The sequence below is a fragment of the Manacus candei genome, unplaced genomic scaffold (genome assembly GCF_025592945.1).
Source record: "Manacus candei isolate 608988 ecotype Guabito, Panama unplaced genomic scaffold, ASM2559294v1 h1tg000034l, whole genome shotgun sequence".
Classification (NCBI taxonomy): Eukaryota; Metazoa; Chordata; class Aves; order Passeriformes; family Pipridae; genus Manacus; species Manacus candei.
In genome coordinates, this window is record NW_026138082.1 from 1912219 (window position 1) to 1928054 (window position 15836).

A 15836-nucleotide genomic window follows, 5' to 3' on the forward strand; every position below is an offset into this window, starting at 1 on the left:
TTTCAAAGTGAATACTTGAATATATTACTTAAGGTAATATGTGAATTTGAAAATGGTTTTACACTTGCAGATACTGTAATGAAGCACAGAAAGAGTATTTTCAGTAACAGAGAACTTGAACTCTTTGTGGTTTTATGTAAATGGATTAAATGACATCTTGGTTAATCAGTTTCGAATTAGGGGCAGAGGAAGAGCCAGAGGAGTCTTTGCTGGAACAAATACTGGTCCCAGCAACTCAAATACTACTTTTCAGAAGAGACCGAAGGAAGAGGAATGGGATCCTGAATATACCCCAAAAAGCAAGAAATACTTCTTGGTGGGTGTGGAGAACTCAATGTCTTATGCATGCTTTTGTTTTTTCAAACTTTCTACAAGTGTAGAAGTAGCATGCATGTGTGGACAGGGACTTCAGTGACTGTGAGAATTATCAGGGTGGTTGTAGTGTCTAGTTCTGCTTCTCTTGCATCTTTCTGCAGCAGGCTGGCAGTAACTGAGGCCTGACACAGAATTTATCTCCAAAACTTTCATCAGGAGTGGGGAAGAAGGCAGGCTTAGACAAAAATTACTAAAACCAAACTTTAAACCAAAAATATTTGTGCTGTGTTTTCCTGGATTTATGTCTTTATGACATTTGAGCTTTGTCTTATGTCTGACTAAGAAGTCTGCAAAAGTGGAAAATCAGGAAAAGCTGACAGTATTTGTGGATGTATGTAGGCTGACTTTGTTATGAGCAGTTTTCTGCTCTTAGTTGAGTAGTGTGATAGTCATAAGAAAATCACAGTAGTTTTGATGCCTTTTTCCCATCTGGATTATGAAAGGAGGACTGTTGATGTAACCACTCTTAAGTAGTGTAGTATACTGAAAAGGTGGCCTCTACTCCAGTTGATTTCCTGAACAGTGCAAACTTTGAAGTATATTGTTTCACCACCGAAAAATAATAAGTAGTGAGGATTAGACCTTCTCCTATAGCATTATAGCTTGCCACAAATATGTTAACAGGTAACTGGTTTGGATGATTGTACAAGGAGTTTTCTGTCTTCCTACACATATTAAACTTTTCTGATCTGTAAACATAGAGATACGATAATCTATTTATTAAGAAATGCTACAATACTAGAACGGTTAATTGTAGCTATTACACTTGAATTCATTAAAAATGTTTTTAGACAAAAATGACACCCTTAGTACTTTTATATAGTTATTAAACTGCTTAATATGGGTGTGATATGTTTAGTAGTTCAGATTTCTTTCCAAATCACAAGTAAAAAAACATATGTTGAAGCAAGTGTACCTCACCATTCTAAATGTAAACCTTTTTTTATATTAAATAATTGTCTGTAGCTTTTATGCAGTGCATGGAATGATTGTCAGAACTTAACAAACAGTATAAGGTTTTATTTGGTAGCAAGACAGCAAAGTTTGGCTTATTAACCAACTCAACTGTTGTTTGTTAATGTCAGAATGTCAGATTAAAACAGTTTAAACTTCATTTGCCCTGTGTTGTGCTGGGGAAGCGGGTTTTCTGAAAACTACCTTCAGTTATTTTTCCTTATTAAGTATAAAGAACTGAAATAAAAATTATTTTTAAAAAATCCTAGTACATTCCTAGAGCTTCTTCTTTTTAAAGTAACAATTTTTTCCCCTCAAAACTAGTAGTTCTTTATTCTGACTGAAGTGACAGATAAGTGACAGATAAGCTATTTGTTACAACATTTAGTAGACCCAGAGCTAATAAGAGCTCTTAAAACAATGTTGTGGTTTTAATTACAGCATCATGAATTGTAAGAATATAGTTCATAATGGATTCTATAAATTATGATCTGAAGGGAACTTTTTAACATTTACTTTGTTTTATACATTTGCTATAGATTGCTGACATTAAGGGGTACATTTAAGAGGTGTTCTAACCTTACTTTTTGTCTGGCATTATTGTAGCACGATGACAGAGATGATGGTGTGGATTATTGGGCCAAAAGAGGAAGAGGCCGTGGTACTTTCCAGCGTGGCAGAGGGCGTTTTAACTTCAAAAAGTCAGGTAGCAGTCCGAAGTGGACACATGACAAATATCAAGGGGATGGCATTGTGGAAGACGAAGAAGAAACGATTGAGAATAATGAAGAAAAGGACAGACGCAAAGAGGAAAAGGTAAATGGGTCAGTGGATTGCAGATTAGACAGTTTGTCTTGTAAGTCATTGGGTGCGAGTGGGGATCGCTTTAAAAGGTTTTGGACTTTGGTTATTAACAGTTTACAACAAGACTTTTCTTTCTTTCCACAGGAATAACCCTGGAAGAAAGTTGTAGCTGGAAGAGCAGCTGTTGCACCACCCTCACAACATTTTTAATATGTTTTTTTGTTGTCAAATGAATGTAAGCATTTTACTTAAATTTTACTGTTGGAAAGTAGTTTAGGGGGATTGTTTTTGTTTTAAGCCTTTAGAAAAAAATCATGATACAGTAAACTATGTTAATGATCGTACAGGTAGAAAGTAAAATATTTGTAACAACTTTTAAGAAATTTTACTGTTTGTTATATGCAGTGTAATTCTGCTTTGTCCAAATATATGGTCAAGTACAACTGAAAGTTTTGATTCTCCCCTATGTCTGTGTTTTATTCTGAAGTAAACTTACAGTTCTGCACACCTGAAATCTTGGAGCAGCATTTTTTATAAACTGATTACTACTTCTATGTTGTCTTTTTATAAGAATTGTGTTTTAAGGGTAGTTACATAGTCATAGTGTAAGTACAAACAGTTGTGCAAAATGCTGATTATATGTTCACAAGAATCACATTCACATAGTATCAGTGATAAACCTGGATTCTTATTCCACCCTGCGAGAGTGCAGCAAGAGTTTTGCTTTAACAGTGACATTTTCGCTCTTCTTTAGTAGCCTAAGAAATACATTTGTACATAAATACTAAGTGAGTTTCAAGTGTATTCTTTGATAGCTTAGTCATCAGCAGAACACTTTAGTGAATAAATTGGTGGCAGTATCTTTTTTACCGTTTTTTTTTTTTTTTCCAGTTTCTTAAAACTTTAATTTCTCTATGTGGACTTGCCTCTCCAGACCTGTAATCTGGCAACAGTAGGTCTTTAAATGTTTCATTGGTAAAGATAATTCAGATATAGTGGAAGTGTGAGAAATGAATCTTACTTTCTATACACTGATTTCTAATAGTTGCGCTTCTGGAATTTTTATAGCCAAAGTGCAGGTGTTAATCTGCTGCCTTTTTTTTTTTTTTTTTTTTTTTTTGACAAAAATAACAAACCCACAAGCTTAGTTTAGTGGTAGGTGCACACTTAAACTCCAGAATGTTAAGGGTGACACTAACATATTTGTATTACCAGGACAAGGACATTCTAATACAACAAGATTACTTTGGTTTTCTTTCTCAAACAGCTGTTGATAAACTAAATCTTAATGTTATATGGAGTTAAAAGTGTAGTTGTTCTTATTCACCCCTTAGAATAGCATACTGTTTTTAAAAAATAAAAAAAAAAAAAGGAAAGGAAAAGCTTTGATAGAGGTGTTTGTATTAAATATGTATATAATGTGTGCCCTCTTACTGGCTTTATTGTTAGGGAGTAATTAAACCATCTGCCCTATCCAAGTTAAATACTAGAAGGCAGGAAAACAGTACTGTCTCTAATCCTAACTGTAGTTGAAGAAACTGTATTTTGAATTTGTACTAGTTTGCCAGAAGCTGTGTAGAAAGGGAAATAGGAATAATACTTACCCTCCAGTAGTAGTTAGTTACTAAAGAGTCATTCCTTCTTTATGTTTTAGAAAGTTTAGGCCAACTATACTGTCGTTGCAAGATTTGCTTTTACATGTACAGTGCATGTTTTAATAGCTGTTTGAAATGTAAAACTGAATATTCCTTTGACTTTTTAGCAAAACTCACACAGACATTTCTGTATATTAAATCAGAATAAGCAGAAAAGGAACAAAACAAACTTGACATCAGTATCAGTCTTTCTTAATGAAGTAAAATTTAACACCAATCTGAAAATAACAAATAGGACCAAGATACACTTGAGCTGTCATAACCTTAGAACAGGTAATCTGTATCATCTAGGTCAAGTTGAAAGTGGATGGTTGTGGTCTATGTGTCATAAAGCAAGATAATTCCTGGGTGAATAGACAGATGTGAGTTTTGTGCTTCAGCTGAATGTTCAGGGAGATCTAGTAGAGTTTGCTTTGGTAATGGCATTTGATCCTACAGACCTGTCTAGGTTAGATCATAAAAATCCTTTTTTCACAATCCCTAATTTCAGTGCAGTTTATTAAAAATATAATTTGATTTCAGAACACATACTGACAGCCATAATAATTTTTAAAAATAAATTAGTTCAAATTAAGAGATAATGTAGTCAAAGATGCAAGTTGTAATCTGATTATCAGAGATCTATAAGAAAGTGGGAGTGAAGGTTATTTTTCTATAAATCCAAAACTGATGCTTTAGCACCTATTAGTCTTTCAACAGTGAATTTTCCCTGTTGTGAAAAAAAACTATGTTTTGAAGTTTTCACTTGGTGCTACTAAGTAGCACTACTAAGGTAGTTGCATTTAAATTCCATTCACAAGAGTCATGCATTTTGCATTTCTCATTACAGGGTAAAGACCATCATTGATGGATCTCCAGGGAAAAAATCTAGACATTATGCTGGCATAAAATGTTTAACTACCTTTTGAGTTCAATAATTCGTTCTGACTTGCTGCTCTCCAGCAGTGCAGCACTTTGTGAATCTGCTTCACCTCTGCAGTATACTTATAAGGTTTGAAGTTATCCCTGCAGTTCAGATAAAATCAGACATCCATTTCACTAGGCAGGAAAAACGCCAACAACCAACCCAAATAAAAACCCCCCAAAACACACCAAAAAATCTAGCTATCCTGTTATTCCAGACTATGTGCACTTACCAGTTTCTTGGTTCGGAATGAAACCTCACATCCTGTTCCTGGGAAGGCAGAATCAGTTGCATTACTGTAACAGTGGGCAACTACATCAGATTTAAGCTTTCTTATTGTTACCAGCTTTGGTACATCTCCAGAGGTAAAGGCTGCAGTAGTAGGCCTTGAGCCTCATGTCACTTCTCCTTGTTTCTTAAAGCTGGCCTGTCACAAAATCCTTTTCTTTAGAAGATCCTGCAGGTCCCTTCTGTACTGCTCAGAGTTGTACCTGCTGACTTGAAGCCTTTCTGTATGAGGTCGCTCTCAACCGCACCTCTAGTTCCAAAGGAGCTGGTTACTGGTGCTGATCCAGTCAAACCTCAAGCTTAAACCTTCCTAGGCCCCTGAACCTGCTCTGTGCTGTTCTCACAGTGTGTGTGTTATCAGTACTGTTCCTTCTTTGTGTTTGATCTTGGAGAATCAGTCTATGTGACAAGTTATGGGTAATAGTAACTACACTACTAACAGTAACACTATCTGCACAGGTGGAGGAAAAAGATATCCATATTATTTCTCTGAGTGTAAACACTGTTTTATTTTGTCACACTGCAAGCGTTCTTGAAGAATTGAATTTTTTAAAGAAACAGCAGAAATCTTTACTAGCAAGATTAAAGAACAGGTATCTAAATAACAGTATCTAAGGCCAGATTTCTTGTTTTGAAGTGAACACAGTTTGTTCAGATGCTATCAGGTAGTTATTGTGCTGAGGATACTTTGAATGAACTAGTTATGAGTTTGCTACATCGAGGACCCAAAACATCTCAGTTTAGCCCTTTACCATGAATTCAGAGCTATAACATGTGCTGGTGAGTTTCTTCTCTTGATGCATACTGTGTTCTGCTCTCGCAGTCTCCGGAGCTCCGTTTCCCCAGGAGTGCCGCAGCCCAGCCTGGGCACTGGGCCTTCAAACCGCTCCCTCCCGACACCCCCCGCGCGGGCCCGCCCCGCCCCCTCATTGGCTCTACCCCGTGCACTGCCGCGTTCCTATTGGTGGGCTACCCCTGTGCCCCGCCCCCGGCTCCGACTGGCGCTGCCCGCGCGGGGCTGGGGCGGGCTCGTTGTTGCCTTCGGCGGGCGGCTGAGCCGGCTGCGCCTTCTGCCCCCCCATGGCGCTGCTGCTGGACCTGCTCCGCCGGCTGCTGGAGCTCCTGGGCTGGCCGCCCCACCAGGTGAGACCCCGCGGTGGCGCAGGGGGCAGTCTGCTGCCGGGCGGCGCAGGGGGCAGTCTGCTGCCGGGCGGCGCCCGGAGACCCGCTGGTGCGGGGCGTCCCGCCCGCAGCCGCCGTGGTTCCGCGCAGGGAGGGAGCGAGGGAGAGATCGGCACCGCTGGCGGTGCGGCGGGTTCCGCGCCCTCCGTGCCCACAGCTGGGCTCGTCGGAACACTCTGCCCGCACGTGGGAACGCGTGGGTCGCTGCTCCGGCTCGGCCGGTCAAGGCGCGCTTTTTGCCCTGAACAGAGAGGAACAGTCAGGAGCGTCAGCTGTTCCTGTTTTGCTGCTTTAAATGAAAGGCTGCATACCCATTCCCAAGTTAATTCTGTGTTTCCAGAGACCTGGGAAAGGTACGGTATGGGAAGCGGAGACAGCTCACTGGTGCAGTGTCGGGGCTGATGCTGGGGGGGGCTGTGGGCAGCTCCTTCGTGGGTGTCAGTAGCGAGGTGCTGCTGCAGCCTGTGCTTCTGAGGCGGATCTGGGATATGTGTGGGAAACTGCCAGAGTGGCTCTAGGGACTCTAGTTTGATTTTTCCTCTTTATTTTCTGTTTCCATCGTTGGGACTTCTTGGTGTTTTTTGACAGGCTGTATTTTTTGAAACTCGCATGTTTGGCAGCAGTATCACTCGTGCGATCAGAACATGCCTTCCTTCAGCAGTCTCATCAGGAAGGCATTTCCAGCAGTTGTACACCATAATAAGGAAGTATCAAATCAAGGTACATTACATTTATTTCACTGCTTTACTAACTTTTTTTCCCCAAAGACTTACACAGATGCATATGATTACTTAAAATATGCAGTTTTTCTGTTGTCAGTATCTCAGGATATTTACCTTTGTACCTCTTTAAAGTGTTCTGTGAACAGGCTGTATTTTGGAAGTGTCTTAGACATTGTTTGTTAAAACCAGTGTAGGCTTCTTTGGACTTTCAGCTAGAGAAGAGCATTGGAAAGTTAAGTTAACCTAACTGTGTTATATTTAATTACATATAATATTAAAGGATTTAATAATTTGGATTGTAAGAACTGCGGAATTTGATTTTACTTCTCATTTTCAAAGGTTTTCTGATTTTTAGGTCACATCTGTTTGCCAAAAAAAGCAATATGGATCTACTCGAAGTGTTGTCCGGAGACTTGGGACAATTCTTTCCTTGGAGCCCTACCCGAGACCTTATTTTCAAGTAAGCAATTTGTCATATATATGCTTCACCTATTTGCATTTTCTTGTTTCTTAATTTGATGATAGCTTTCCTGTTCTTTTTAGCTCGCGTAATTTGTGTGTTGCATCCCTTATGTTCCCTCTTTTCAACTTCCTTACATCACTGTTTAAAAACTCTTTTTGCAGAACTTTCAGTATGTGCTGAATTCGATTTCTCTTCATACCTTTTTTTGTCATTCTTGTTTGGTTTAGCTTGTTCAAGACCCAAGTCCATTGGGTTACGATGAACAAAGTGCAGCTCCAACTCCTGTGGCTCCATCACTTGCTGATGTCCTGTGGGTGGCAAATGATGAAGGACAGGCTTTTACTAGACTTAGGTAAGTAAAAGTATAAAAAGGAACAATAGGAGTAAAAGGAGTTATGCCTTCTGTTCTTTATGGGGTGTTTCTTTTTTTTTTTTCCTAGCATTTTCCAGAAATATCTTAGGTGGTTTTGGTAGGGGCAGTTCCTGCTTACCTGGAAATTCTTACTGTGTAAAGCATTCTTATCTGAAAGATTTCTGAAATTTAGTCTCCTATTTTCTTTTCATAGTAGCACGTCAGATGCATTGCTGATATTTTAATTGGTTTTCACTCACAAAGTATTTTGTGAGTTGAAGGGAAATTTGGTTATTGCAGTATACCCTAAGATTATTCCTATCTTTATCCTTTTAGTTTGCAACCATTTTGATAAATTTTAGAAAGCGAAAAACAAGAAAAAATATTTAAATGTCTCCTTTTGACTTTGATTTCTGCACTGCTCTGTGTAAACCTTGGTGATTGCTTTGTTGGAAAGTACAAACATAATTTTTTTATCTTAACAATTGGAAATAGATTTGAGTATATATTATATATATATATAATTCTTTCTAGCCTTTATAGAATGTTGAAGGAAAATATTTTTACAAATTACGAAGTATTTCAGGTACTGTGAAAAGAGAAATTGTCCAGGAATTTACAGACACAAGTAGTGTACGAGTTTTATCTTTTTTTTCCCCACTAGAGAAGAAATAGAAAGTTGTTTTACTTTTCCTCTAAAGGATCTGTTCAAAATCAGAGGATGAGTTAGAGAGCCAGAACCGAGATTAAAATGTGGGCACTTGTATTGTCTTTTATTCTATCTGTATAGGATGATATAATTCTACTTCATATTGACATTTGTTTGTGATCTTTGTGCTACTTGCTGGTAATGAAAACACAAGAAACTGATGGATTTGAAGGACACACTTTTTATTGGAGAAGTTTTGATACAGTGTGTTTCATGCAACACTGGTAAAATACTGCAAGAGTAAGAATATTGTTCAAAGGCATATTGTTAAAAGACCTACTTTGTCTTGCTTATGCTTATGCTGTTCTTCAGCTGATCAGATTTGCAGATCTATGACAGTTTATTCTTTTGTTGTTTCAATTCTTTCCTCCCCTTCTGGCTCTGTGGGATGTTTTCCAAGAACAGCTATTCTAATTGATATCTTTTCCCTTTCAAGCAGTGTGAATAACAAGAGTTTTTGGCAAATCAGAAAGCAATGCTGCAGGTCTGATTTGAAGTAAAAGGATAGTTAATATAAGAGAAAAGGTCTGGTTTGTTTTCAATCAAAACTTAGTACATCTTGAATAAATAACGTAAATTTAATTTCTTTGTTTTAGAATGAAATTCTGGCAGTTTGATTTTATACTTATTTTATATTTTAAGGTTCTTTCTGCAGGCACAGACTCGAAACAATTTTTAAAATTAAAACCTGAGACTTACAGCGCGATTTTCTAATGCTGTCTTTGTTCGTAGTAGCTTATACAAGATGAGGTTCTTATTCTGTAAGTGTATATTAAACCTTGTTATTCTCCAGTATATTTTCTGAAAGATTGTAATTTCTTTGCTTATCACAGTGTTCTTCGTAGAGTTTGATAAATGACTAAAATTTCTGAAGCCTAATTAAGAGATCATTAGCCTTTGACTCTCCTGCCTTTCATATTCACATAGGGAGAAGGGAGAGACTCCACATGGTGTCATTCTAATAGTTATTAAATAATGACAGCTCAATCCTACTGTATGGCTTTATGATGTTTAATTATCCCTGAATAAATTATCTGACTAATTTTTATGATGACTTTGCAAGGATCTACATCGTACTTGAGCAAAGGGAGACTTAAAACATTTTAAAGCTTATGAGTAGTTAAAAGTGTAGTTTTCTTAGATGGTTTGAAAATTTAGGTCTTGCTGAATGACAGTAACTTTCTTGAATAGACAGGAGCTTTGAGATTTCCATTGTTGGCTGACCCTTTTGAAACTTTGTCTTTCATTGCTTTCTAGGACTGAATTATGGAGAAAAGAGAAATGTACAACTCATCATGACCTATATCCATCTATAGATTCAATACAGAGCATTCCAAAAAACAGTGCACGAGAAGACAATATTGATCAAGCAGCACTCCAGAAGATTTCTGCACTTGAAGATGAGCTAACATTTCTTCGTGCTCAGATTGCTGCAATTGTTTCAGCGCAGACACTGGGAAGCATTCCATCACGTGAGCCCTTCTGGTTTGAAGCAAACTACTTTTCCTTTTTATGCTTTAGAGCTTGCCATGTCTGACAGAGAATTTTTCTGACTGAAGATACGCCAGTAAATTTACCAAATACAGTATTTTGTTTCTCTTTTTGCTGTTGGTGGCCCTCTCTCACTTCTGTTTTGTGGCCTGTTTGCCAAGTTCAAAAGTTGATCCTAAGTAATCTTCATACTCATTTCCATGTCTGCGAAGGAGCTTAATAACATCACTATATACAGGCTACCAATTATTGTTTCAAAAAATTACAGACTATTTTGTCCATTTGTGTTTTGTACTGTTTCTAACAAGTTAGCAAAATAACGAATAGAAAAATTATTTTAAGTCAGTCAGATTTGGGCTTTAACAAAAACAAACACTTCAGACAGATGTGTCTAAGATAGTTGGTCTCCAGCATGAACTTCTATCTTGTGACCTCTTTTTCCCCTAAGAATTTTGAGGTCTTGATTGTTTTACTTGCAGACTAACCCCACTGTGGTTGCTGAAATACGTAAACCGGTGCGAGGTACTTACTTTTCTGTGGCATCGTGAGGACTTCTGTGATTCAGTTAGTTGTTCTGTTGACTCTTCTTCTGTCTCTTCTCCACTGCACTCAGTACTGTAGTCTATTTTACATGTTTTGTGACTATCTTTGCTTTTGCTTCATGTGGGTTATTATGACCTTCAGACCATTGAGAACAAACTGTAGTTGCTGTTGGAGGGCTGCTTTGCTGATTTGTCTAGTGCTTAGATTGAAAACACGAACAGAGAAAATCAGAGCAGCATAGGACACCTCAGATTCATTGTTTTGTGTGTTTTGAATCTGTGGGTTTGAAGTTATGTTCTTGGTTTTAAGTCTGGTTCTTCTGTGTTATAATGTGCGAGGTGTATAAGAAAGTGCTTTAAGAGGGCAGTCTTATCTTGACGTAAAACCGAGTCATCCTACATGTTAGTCTTTTTCTTCTCTTAACTCTATCCAGAAGCCTTTAAAACACCCAGCACTCCAGATGGATTTTACCCAGTGCCAGCCATGACTTCCACACCATTGTCCGTCTCTCACAATCAGTTTGTAATTCCCTTGCCTCCTCCACTTCCTTCTGGTGTACCATCTGGTGTTGATTCTAGTAAATCTGCAATGGAACTTATAAAACAACGCCGTGCTGCAAGGAACGGTGATTCAAGTGCAGCTGATAGTGCTGATCCCCAGAAGACAAAGAACGTTCCTAGTATGATGGATGTTCTGAAAGACCTAAACAAAGTTCAGTTGCGAGCTACTGAGAGGTAGGTTGAATTAAATGTGTACCTCAGCAAGCCAAGTCTGTGTAAGCATCACAGCACTTCAGTAGCACCAGAGAACACCAATGCGAAACATCATTTCATGAGCAGCTACTGCTGTCAGACTGAAGTTGGCAACGTCTGAGTTCACAGCTGGGAATGTGAGATACTTGTGACATGGCTTTTAGGTGCATTTAAAACGTGCTGAATATCACAGCATTTAAAACTAGTTTACTGCTTCGGTATGCAAATCTAAGGTTGGTGTGGGGAGGTGGGAGATTGTTTACAAAGTTTCCTACACCATCACAGAAAATTCATCTGAACAAATAACTTCCTGGATTCACAGTGAAGGGCCAGATCCTTGGGGAAACTTTGGAAAACTACTTTTAGCATGCCCAAACTATCCTGGTTCAAGCTTCGAAGTGTTAAAGAGAACATATATTGTATCTTTTATTGGAAATGTTTCACAAATTTGTATTTCAATAGTGCACTTGGGTTATAAGTATTTTTAATGGTCAACTGTTTTGATGGTAAACACAGTTGACCTGTTAAAAAAATGCTTTACTAAAGACTGCAACACTTCTTTGGGTCAGTGTTGCTGTGCTGTGCTAGGCATAATAGAGGTTGTCAGATGTCTTTGAACTTCTTGAGTTGAAAAAGTATGTAAGAATAACTGAGTCTATAATGAATATTTGAAGCTCTTAATGTGGAAAGAATGTCACTTGGCAAAACTTACTGCTCTCATTTCAACATTTTCTTAACTGTGAGCTTTATCTCTAAAAGTAACTAGCACAAATCTTGGACAATTATCTCTATGCAACTCTAAAGCGTGTCTTTACGTTTTGATGACATTTTCACAGTAAATAAGGCAAATATAAAGTGCACTTAGGTAAACCTGTGTGCTTCCTTTACATATATTTTCTTCCATGTAATTCTGTATATGGTGAGTCAAGAAAGTGAGTTGTTCTGGTTGACAGTTTTAATACCCAGTATATTGAGCATGAGCATAATTAGAAGTGGTACATGTGTGTCCGAAATGCTTTCTGGATTTAGGCATCTACCTATATTCTGAAGGTAGAACTTAACTGGATAATGAATTTATATTGCTGGAGGGACTAATGACGGCCAAAATTGCTATAATCTTTCAGCCTGCAGTCTGAGAATAGTTTCATGTGTGCACAGCAAAGGGAAAATCCTTGTTCTCAGAAACTGATAGTCTGAAGATCCCAGTTTCTACCACCCCGGACACAGTCTTTCACGCTGGGCAAGTGTTCTGTCAGCTTGTTTTGTAGGAAGAGTGAACTCCATCCTTTCGGGTCTCATGTAACTCCCAGACTTTGAATAAGCTCAGCACTGTCAGTGTGCATTATTAGGTACAAATCATTGGCCTGGAGGCAGCACTTTACTAGCAGAACTCTGAACACCTCTAGATTCCTCCCCCCTCGCCCTCAGATACCTCAATGGTTAGAAAGTCTTTCTTATGATTTATTTTCTTGGACTAGTCACTGGCTTCCACATTCATGTTAAGTTTTGGGGTGCAGGTGCTTTAATTTAGAACAGTTTTTCTAAATTAAAATACAAGCTCTACTTTTGTTGCCTATAAAATTTTCCTATTTGGATGCTCAGGTGCTCACTTGGAGGGAAAAACTGTCTTTGAAGCATTTGTGCCAAACCTGATGATAATTTTTTTTCTTTTTAAATAATGAAATTTGAGTTAAGTGTAGCTTATAAATGGGGCTTTGTGTTTACCTGGCTGTATATTTGACTTAAAGGGGTTGTTTTCTTTAAATATAATCGCTCTGTGGAATTTCCTAAGTTTGTTTGTTCTTGTGGGACCATAGAAAGGCATGCTATTCTGAACTTAAAATGAATAAAGTTTAAATCAGATTACATTCACATTTATTATGAGATACTGTAGTGGTACATTTCCACTAATATAGCTTAATATAACCTATAAATGAATTGCTATAAAAACTGTACATTCTGCTTTTTTTTTAAATTTTCTCTATTTATTTGCAATACTTCAACATGTGTTGATTTACTGCTGTTTTTCTTCATGGAACAGCATCAAGTGGTGTTTTCAGGCTAAGAATGTGGCTGACAAGTTGTTGGGTGTACTTGTATAAATTGTATTTGATGAATTGCTGTAAATTACCAGCAGCATTATTTATGTAATCAGGAATAGGGTCGGGAGACAATAATTATTTTTTTTTCCCCAGGTCTCCTGGAGGTACTCCTCTTTCTAGACCCCAAAAGAGGCAAAGTTCAGATTGGGATCCAGTTGCTCTACTAACTCACGCACTAAAGCAGAAATTTGCACATAAAAATTATGATGAAGATGATTCTCTGGACAAAGAAAATCGATCTTTTGATAACTCTCCATTTTCTAGTCCGGAGATCCCAACGGTATGTTTTTATATAAGAATGTATGTTTATATTCTTGAAATTACTGCTCTTTTCATGGATAGTTCTAGGGTTTTTGCAAGTCTAGAACTTCTCTTCAAGTTTTAGTTGCTTTTTTAAAAGTATAATCAAGGCAGAGAATATCAAAGATTAATTATTTTGGGTGTACAATTCTACATGTGCCAAGAGAAAAAACTTAGAAGACTGATTTTAAAAATTCAGCTCATGGTTGATTGAACTATGGACATTTGCTTGATGGTAACTGACAAGTACCCATGCATAGATATTTTACAAATAAAGATGTTGGGAGGGCACAGAAAGGTCTGACTAACAGATGCTAAGTGTTCAGAAATGAAATCAAAAGCATGGTCAGTAAAATTTTTCTTTGAGGTAGCATAATTTTCACACAGTTTGTATCTTTATCCAAAATGAGATGTGATTCTGTTGTAAAGCCCATGAAAAATACAGTTTTTTCTATGAACAAAGAAGCGTGGTAGGCGGGACCATCAGACTAAGGTGAGTCTGAGCATTGTTTTCTGTAGAGCAGCCTGTGCAAGCTACCTCAGCTTACACTGTCCAGCAGTACTGTTGGTTGCTTGTTAAACATTTTCATAAACCTCAGAGCTGCTTAGACGAGGTGGTTAGAAATAGGTGACAGTAATTTAAACTGTGTCTCTGTTTAGCAATTCTGTCTTTTTATCGTAAGAGTGAGATAAATTATTTGGACTGTGGCACTTGTTATCCTAATAAGTAATAGTAGTGCAAAACATATAATGGAAATCCAGACATTCTTTGAAGGCAGCTGCTCATACATGAGGCTAGCTGTGTGGCTGAAAATGTGAGGAAAAATAATGCGTGTGTGTTCCTCTTTCTAGCTATAATTATTTTATTTTTTTCAACTGCCACAAGAATTTTGCGAGCAAAATGTAGCATATATTTTACAGACTACAGTGAGTCAACAGCTCTGGTGCAGTCTTAATAAATTTCTTTGACTTTTTAATTTTTCCTTTTTGGGGAAAAAAACCCACTTCTTAAAAATAGCCAGGCTTGTATTTTGGATGCTGCAGACCATTGCATTGCATAGCTGACACACCTGATTCTAGATACAAAGATCAAAAATATATCCTCTAACAGCTGGATTATAAAGTCCTGAAAGAGAGACTGCATAAAGCTAGCATATTCAGGAGTAGATACAAAAAGATGGACTTTTTCCTGCTTAAAGCAGAATAATCTTATTAGAGTTGGTAATCGAGCCTCTAATTGTTAACTGTTGAGTATTTTGAAGAATAAATTTACTTAAACCAATTGCATGAGCTTCCTATTTTATTCTTCCTACATTAAAAGAAGTACAACAACTCTTCCAAACCATTTCTATTGTAAACATCTAATTCAGTTGTCTTGGGTATAATTGTAATTCCATCCCTGCTCTCCAGGTTGGACGTTGCAGTCTGAAGCTAAATGCAAAACCTAACCTTACAAGAACTGATGAAGTTGAACAGGTACCACCGTGGAAAGTGAGAGCTCATATTTAACTGCAGTGGAAACTTCTGAGGAAACTTCATAGTGTACATAAGTGGTGGGTCCACTTGTGGAAACTGCTGTAAGGTGCTGTATTGTGTTTTTCTAGAACAGGTCTTTCCTATGCTATTAAAGTTTGGGTTTGTAAAATTACCTACTCCTTAGTTTCCCAGAAGCCAAACTTATGAATGTGATGTTTTTATGAGAAGGACAGAACCGAAAGAATGCTTCCATTACTGTGGAGCAGTGTGTTTGAAACCTGGGAAATCGAGGAAAGCAGTGTGTGGGGAGGGAAATTTATTGCTGTGGCAGCTGAGGTGTATGTTCTGTTTGCACTCCAGTGTAAATAATGAAGTATAAACTTTTTGTTAGTGTGTTATCACTGATTGTATATAATGGTAATACTTTTTCATTAGAGTGGTATAGTTGCCATGGTTTTCTTTGCAGTTTGCTGATGCAACTCCTTATTCCATGTGCAAACAGTATTCTGATTTATTTTGGTTCAGGAGATGAACTTTTATGTTTGTGAAACTTTGTGCTGTAAGTAAACTGCAGCTGCCTATTAAGTGCCTGTAATATGAGGGAGTTGCATTCTGAGATTAAAAAGACCTTGTAGAGAGATCTGCTGGCACATAGTTTAAATTCCATGTGTAAGTAAACATTAATTTCTGTGTCATCTTGTCCATCTAACCTCAGTTTCATTCACATGAGTTTATAAAATAAAATTTTCTTTATATTGTAGATG

The 15836-nt window shown here is 37.6% G+C and overlaps 2 protein-coding genes and 1 long non-coding RNA gene across 15 annotated transcripts in view; 2 read left to right on the plus strand and 1 right to left on the minus strand.

The window, feature by feature from the left end:
- Nucleotides 1-2647, plus strand: part of BCLAF1 (BCL2 associated transcription factor 1) — a 24980-nt gene extending 22333 nt beyond the window's left edge. For 11 of the 13 annotated variants that reach the window (XM_051792539.1, XM_051792537.1, XM_051792538.1 and 8 more), the window contains 3 exons: nt 170-316; nt 1936-2145; nt 2278-2647. In XM_051792539.1, the coding sequence (XP_051648499.1) occupies nt 170-316; nt 1936-2145; nt 2278-2283 (363 nt within the window). In that variant the 3' untranslated portion in view covers nt 2284-2647. The remainder of the gene's footprint in view (nt 1-169; nt 317-1935; nt 2146-2277) is intronic. The other 2 variants (XM_051792541.1, XM_051792543.1) reach the window with 1 other exon arrangement.
- LOC127473222 (uncharacterized) overlaps nt 1-5893 on the minus strand; it is a 17859-nt gene extending 11966 nt beyond the window's left edge. Inside the window, exons 1-2 of the long non-coding RNA XR_007905314.1 lie at nt 5733-5893; nt 4690-4793 (exon numbers count right to left, since the gene is read on the minus strand). This is a non-coding gene — a long non-coding RNA (uncharacterized LOC127473222). The remainder of the gene's footprint in view (nt 1-4689; nt 4794-5732) is intronic.
- A 59-nt stretch (nt 5894-5952) lies between these two features.
- On the plus strand, nt 5953-15832 carry MTFR2 (mitochondrial fission regulator 2). The gene is made up of 8 exons (XM_051792606.1): nt 5953-6123; nt 6751-6882; nt 7240-7344; nt 7575-7699; nt 9666-9880; nt 10876-11176; nt 13390-13576; nt 15007-15832. The coding sequence occupies exons 1-8, from the start codon at nt 6061-6063 to the stop codon at nt 15103-15105; spliced, it is 1227 nt and encodes a 408-aa protein (XP_051648566.1). The 5' UTR covers nt 5953-6060; the 3' UTR covers nt 15106-15832.
- Nucleotides 15833-15836: the final 4 nt, after the last annotated feature.